Raw genomic sequence first — 6,994 nt, 5'->3', positions numbered from 1 at the left:
GGTGAAGGGAACGTTTTCTCAAGATACTGTAAATTCATTCCCAGTCTGTGAAAAGATTTCCCTTGACACTCCCCAAAATAAGATTTTTATTTTATATTGACTTTTTTTTGAGCCTAAAAATGACTGAATGTAAGCCGATGCAGAAGTTAGAGGGGCAACTTCTCAAGCGAAGCTAATGAGCTGCCATGCTCAGCAAATGCTCAGAAATGCAGCCTCCCTACACTCTCGATGGTTCTGTCGGCATTAATTTTATGTCTGCCTGAACTGTCTCTCTGCATCTGGGAGGGCCTGACACCCCTTCATCAAGCTCACACTGACATGGCAGAAATGCTGGGGAGGGGAGGCAGGGCAGGACTTCCTAGCTCATGGACTGAGTGGGGCATCGTGCCTGTTTTCACAAGTTCCCACAGCAGTAGGAAGGGAAGCTTGGCCTACAGAGCCTCAAATTTTGAGAACTGAGCTGTGTCGAAAGCTATTCCTGCCTGCTAAGGAGCTGTTTAATCCCGCAAAGATTAAAAAAAAGCTAAACTACTTTTCTTTTTGAATAAATATTATAGTACATTTCTGAAAGTAGAAGCTGATATTTAATAAGCCCATACTGTGGGCCAGTGTCAGAGGTGTTCAAACCACAGTGCCTCCATCTTGAACAGGGGCTGGGTAACACGAGCCTGAGACCTGCTGGGCTGCATTCTTAGCTGCAGGATGAGATGGGGTCGGCACAAGATACAGGTCACGGACACCCCGCTGATGAGACAGGATGCAGTGAAGAAGCCAGCCAAAACCCACCAAAACCAAAATGGGATGAAAGCAACCTCTGGTGGTCCTCACTGCTCATTATACATTAATTTTAATGCATTAACCTGCTAAAGACATTCCCACCAGCACCATGACAGTTTACAAATGCCATGGCAATGCTGGGAAGTTACTCTGTATGGTCTATGAGGAGGAGCTCTCAGTTCTGGGAAATCCTTGCCCCCTTTCCCAGAAAACTCTTGTATCATCCACCCTTGTTTAGCATGTAATCAAGAAATAACCATAGAAATAGGCAAGCAGTAGTCCTCGGAGCTGCCGTCTATGGAATAGCCATTCTTATTTCTTCTCTAATAAGCTTGCTTTCACTTTGCTCTGTGGACTCACCCTGAATTCTTTCTTGTGCACGATCCAACATCCAGAAACCAGGTCTAAGCTAAGCTCTGACCTGCTCTGTGTTATTTAATCCTCACAGCTATCCCAATCTTGGTTTCATTATCCCTGTTTTTCTGATGAAGAAACTGAAGTACAGGAAGATGCATCAGATGGCTCTGAGCCAGCCCAAGCCAAGTTGTTTCTGGGTAATTGTTAAACTGGTCCTTGCCAGAATCTGAATGGAGAATGTATGTCAAAAAGAGCCTGAGACACAAACTGATGCTTTTTAATCCATTGCTCGTGTGTCTTCATCACTCCCATCTGATTGGCCCTGGAAACCAAAAAGTATTTGAGACAGGTCTCAATTAATTTAGAGGTTTATTTTGCCAAGGTTAAGGATCATGGCCTGTGACACGGCCCCAGGAGGACCTGAGAATATGTGCCCAAGGTTGCTGGTTACAGCTTGATTTTACACATTTTAGAGAAACAGAAGTTACAGATAGACATAAATCAACACATTGGGTATACATTGGTTTGGCCTGGAAAGCCAGGACATCTCAAAGTAGTGGGGTTGGGGAATGCTGCCAGGTCACAGGCAAATTCAAAGATTTTCTGATTAGCAATTGGTTGAAAGAGTTAAGCTCTGCCTGAAGAGTCCAAGTCGGCTTGAGCTAAGATAAAACGGTGGTTGTGGAAGCCAAGGTTGTTATCATACATGAAGCTCCTGGTGGCAGGCTTCAGTGAGAATAGATGTGAATGCCTCTTATCAGACCTTAAAAAGTATCAGACTCTCCAGAAAAGACCTAGTTAGGGAAGGAGATTCTCTACAACCCGTAAATTTCCCCAAAAGAGACAGCTTTGCAGGGCCATTTCAGAATATGTTAAAGAAATATATTTTGGGGCAAAATACTTGCATTTCTTTCAGGGCCCACGATCTGTCATAGGATATACCAGAGTCAGGTTGGAATTTGGTATTTATTGCTACAAAGAGTCTGTTTGGTCCATCTTAAGAGATCTGTTTGAATGTGAATGTCTGTTTAATGTGAAAGTCTCTCCTCTCCAAAGGAAGGAGAGGATGATGAGGCTAGTCTAGATACTGCCCCCTTCGCATCATGGCCTAAACTAGTGTTTCAGGTTCTTTGGGGTGCTTCTTGGCTGAGAGAGGGGTCCATTCAGTCAGATGGGGAAGCCTAGAATTTTATTTTTTGAGATGGAGTCTGGCTCTGTCACCCAGGCTGGAGTGTAGTGGCACAATCTCGACTCACTGCAACCTCCATCTCCTGGATTCAAGCGATTCTCCTGCCTCAGCCTCCAGAGCAGCTGGGATTACAGGCGCATACCACCATGTGAGCTAATTTTTGTATTTTTAGTAGAGACGGGGTTTTGCTATGTTGACTAGGTTGGTCTTGAACTCCTGACCTCAAGTGATCTGCCCACCTTGGCCTCCCAAAGTGCTGGGATCAGGCATGAGCCACTGCGCCCAGCCCTAGAATTTTATTTTTGGTTTACGGTACAAAAACAAAGATCTGCAGTCAGTGTTCTCACATCTTTTTAATCTTTCATATAGATTTAATCAGGTAGACAAAATCTCAGGGTTCACCTGGGATCATTCACAAATCAGAATTACTCAGAGAAATTTTCACAGCAGTTGCAGCAGCACAAACTCTAACGCTGATTGTTACCAAATGTTATTCATGAACAAACTTGAAAAAGACATTTCACAAAGAACATTACATTTCTCCCTGTATGATAAAAATTAAAAACAATGTAAACATGTTTTAAAGTCATGGTTGTCATTAATAAAAGTAGCCAGCCACAGTACAGTGAGGCATTGTTAGAATTTTGCTCTCAAGTTTACTTAGCTTAGTAAAGCACACTGTTCTTTGAGATTTCAGCTTTGGTTAGTCCTCTTTGGCTGACATGAACATCATGGAGTACTAACTGTGGTAGCAACATGTAACCAAAAAGCATTCTTTATTAAATATACCTAGAAGATCTCAATGAGCTGAAGAAATTGATATAATGTTCCTAGTGTCAGTCTCTCTGTATGGGGAAAACGCTAACCTCACAGTTGAGGTATTATCAGTTAATGCAAAGTACGTTGCAGGAGCCTGATTTCCACCCATGCAGATATCTTCAGACCTGGGAATTCTAGTAAATACCAAAATAAAATCTTGACCTGTTTTGCTAATGAGAATAAAAGGTATGACTGTAAAATGTACATCTTGATAGAAAAATATTACAAGGTTTTAATTTTCTAAATACCAAGGGTTAACATTTGATGATTACCCTATGAAAATATGGTATTTTGGAACATTTTAAAAGTTTTCAAAATAAGTACAAAGCTTATTCACGTTTTTACTAAATCCAACAACACTTTCACAAATGGCAAAATGATTTCCTCCTCAAAGCACAGCAGCCTAGTTTTTAGTGGGCTCCAGTCACTGCTTAGCTAAAGTCTTTGTTGGGCAGAGTTCTGGTCCTTCGATGGGCCCCTTGATACACGAGGCTTCAAAACATGCGCTCCTTGAAGAACCATTTCTGATGATCTGAGCTGGTACAGTCTCGTAAGAGTGGGACGAAACTGTCACTTGACTCCTTCCTCGCAGCCTGGACACATTTCTGGGACTGTTCGTGAAATAAAGAACCATCCTACAAAAGATAACATACAGAATGACAGGCAAGTCATCAGAAAAGTCTCTTTTCCCTAAAAATGTATTCTAAAGAGCTCAGGGTCTGATTTCTATTATTTTAGAAATATTTATTGAAGGGTAAGTGTCTTCCGTGTTGATCAGCAACTCAGGACTGTCCCAGGGAACACCACGCTTGTACAGGCTGTGCCCTGCTTGTACAGGCTGTGCCCCGCTTGACTCTCACAGGGCCGATGGTGCCACCTGCTGGCGGCTCTGGGCATGTGTCAGACCCTACAGCTCCTTACCGCATTTCCCTTCCTTCAGGGAAATCAGAAACAAAGATCCTTTGTTTATCTCTTTCACTCCTCTTAGGTCAACCCATTCCGTGCAGGGTGATCTCTTTCTCTAAGGCATTTAAACAGAGTGTGGAAACTCGGCTGTAGTCGCAGCTCAGCCACAGACCAGCTGGGTGAGGGAGCCAGTCACGTGGCCTGAGCTCCTCACCTGTTACACATCAGGGTGAGAGGCAATGGGTTCTACGCCCTGTGCTACTCTCCAAACCCCAACCCTTAGGGAGACAGAGGCGGGAGGATAGCTTGAGCTCAGGAGTTTGAGGCCTGCCTCAGGAGTGAGACCCTGTCTCCACAAAAAAGAAAAAACAAAAAGTCACACACACACACACAAAGCGTAGAATAAACTCATTTATAAGCAGTATATTGGGAGGGAAAGCTTCCCAGGGAGATAAAAAAGAATGGATTTTCTTCTTTTGAATGATTTTCTTTGGATTTATTCCCTCACATGCTTTTTAGTGAGTCAAAGGATATGATTGATTTACAGGTCCTGACACGGGCTGACTGCATGTGTGGCAGGGCCAGCCCGTGTTTCAAATCAACAATGACTAGCCGGGGTGCCTACACCATCAGAGGTGTTTTCTTGGTTACAGTACCACAAGTAACAACTAATATCTATTGAGCTTTAGAGTTTCCAAAGAACATTTCTGGCTATTCATCTAATCCTCACTAAATAGGCTGCTATTATTGTACCTACTTTTTTTTTTTTTTTTTTTTGAGATAGATCTCACTATCTTCCAGGCTACAGTGCAGTGGCCTGATTTCGGCTCACTGCAACCTCCGCCTCTGGATTCAAGTGATGCTCCTGCTTCAGCCTCCCACGCAAGTAGATGGGACTATAGGAATGTGCCACCACACCTGGCTATTTGTTGGTCAGGCTGGTCTCAAACTCCTGGCCTCAGGTGATCTGCCTGCCTCAGCCTCCCAAAGTGCTGGGATTACAGATGGGAGCCACCACACCCAGCCTACTGTACCTATTTTAGAGCTGGGAAAAACAAGGCTTAGAGAGATGGAGTGGCTTATACCTGTATCTAACACTTTGGCTAATACCCTTACACTTGGGCTATTTGGCTCACTCGTTTAAAGCCCTTTCCATCTCTGAATGCATTTGTGAGAGCTGTTTCCATCTTAGTGCCTGCAGCTCATTGGAGTACCAAGGAACTGGAAAAGCCTGAAAGGGACTGGACGATGAGGAAGGAAGGCGGTGCCACTGACACTGTGTGCCAGGACTCCACCTCTCCTGCCATCACCACCCCCTAGGCTTACTGGGGCTGATGTTTCAGGTCTTCCAGAGCGCCTGTATGTGTGTGACCACATCCTGATCCTCACCAGGACTATGCCAGAGATAATCCCTCTCACACTCTCCCTTACAGCCCAGGGACTGTCAGCAGGGAAGAAGGAGTCAGTTCACCTACCTCCTGCAAGATGAACTTCTGATTCTCTGGGGCAGTTTCTTTGCAGAGATGCATGGTAAGGATATCCATTCCAGCTTCCACAGCAATGCAGCCCTCTGGCTGGTGGGTGTTATAGCGTATTTCTTTCTGGGATGTGTACTCGAAAAACTAAAAATGGGGCAGCCAACATGTAACACAACACATTCCACTGACATGGCAAGAAGAAAGGTGGCTGGACAAGAACCTGGGATCACAAGAGCATGGGTGGGGTCATGCACGCACCGCACCCCCAACACGAGCCTGTGTGATGGGCTCCTCTGCACCCCGCAGCCCTCAGTGGACCGCTACTGCAGTGCTTCCCAAGCGTGGAGGAAATGGCCCTTCCCATGTCTGCCCGGATTGCTAGACAGTGAGACAGGGCTGGTGCACGTCACCTCCTGCCTGCAGTGCTGAATGCCGTGTTGGTGTGGGCTGGGAGGAAAGAACACGGACCCATCCCACCACTAGGTCTTGGGGGCTCTCTGTGACCTTGACTAGCTACTTGCTCTCCTTTTCCTCAGTCTCTCCCCACAAACCCCGAATATAATGGATACAACAGTTCCTGGAAAATGTAAAGTGCTGTGCACAAGCAGGCGATGTGATCACTAACAGGAAGACGTGGTTCTTCCCAGGCAATGGTTTTCCTGCCCAAGCATACCTAGGAACTACCTACAGTGCCTGTTAAAAATGCTGATTGCTGGCCCCATCGTAGACAAGGAATAAGGGGCCTAGGAAGCTGCATTTTCTGCATCTTTGACAAGACACCCACCCACCCCACTGGCCCCTTCCAAAAATTCTGACACAGGTGGGTATTCTTGGGGTGGACAGAGCAGGGCTTCTCAAACCATATCTCCTGAAAAGCTGCTTAAAATACGGGTCTGGGATTCAGCAGGGTTGGCATCAGTCTGAGCATGTGCATTTCCAAGTTCCCAGATGATGCTGACGGTAGCACTCAGGTACATCAGCTTTGAGGAAGGCTGTTCTAAACAGTGATGAAAACCTAAATAACTTGAGGTTGCCGGGGTCTGAATTATGCAAGTTTACTGTTGACCATCAAGAGGCTTCATATTCAAATAGCACTGGGGTGAATCCAGATTGGAAAAAAAGTCTGAATCTCCATCCCTTTGTTTCCTGGTGTCTGATAACTTCTTAGTACGGTAAAGCTTCAGAGCCCCAGTACCAACGCTTCTCTCCATTCCTACATCCTCCAAGGGCCCTGCCATCTGCTTTCCAGGGCTGGAGTTCCTGTTTGGGTCTTCAGACTCCCCCAGGACTGAGCCTCCCCTGCCCAGACTGAAGTACAGCCCTTCAATCAGTCAGATATACCTGGGACCCCAGCTAAACACCACCTTGCAAGGTGGCCCTATGCATTAAACCTATAATTCCACTTAACAATTAATTCTAAGGAAATCATCTGAAATGCAGATCTGTTATTTTATCCTTCCTTCTGTCT

The 6,994-nt window shown here is 45.3% G+C and overlaps 1 protein-coding gene across 2 annotated transcripts in view; it reads right to left on the bottom strand.

Moving 5' to 3' along the window:
• Positions 1-2,657: 2,657 nt before the first annotated feature.
• GALNT12 (polypeptide N-acetylgalactosaminyltransferase 12) overlaps positions 2,658-6,994 on the bottom strand; it is a 43,995-nt gene continuing 39,658 nt past the window's right edge. For both annotated transcript variants that reach the window (XM_032240173.1, XM_032240174.1), the window contains exons 9-10: positions 5,524-5,670; positions 2,658-3,777 (exon numbers count right to left, since the gene is read on the bottom strand). In XM_032240173.1, the coding sequence (XP_032096064.1) occupies positions 3,637-3,777; positions 5,524-5,670 (288 nt within the window). In that variant the 3' untranslated portion in view covers positions 2,658-3,636. The remainder of the gene's footprint in view (positions 3,778-5,523; positions 5,671-6,994) is intronic.

Source organism: Sapajus apella, unplaced genomic scaffold, assembly GCF_009761245.1.
Source record: "Sapajus apella isolate SASKATOON/1434 unplaced genomic scaffold, GSC_monkey_1.0 scaffold46, whole genome shotgun sequence".
In the NCBI taxonomy this organism is placed as follows: Eukaryota; Metazoa; Chordata; class Mammalia; order Primates; family Cebidae; genus Sapajus; species Sapajus apella.
Note: the sequence above shows the minus strand (reverse complement) of the source record. Positions and strands in the feature narration are given on the sequence as shown.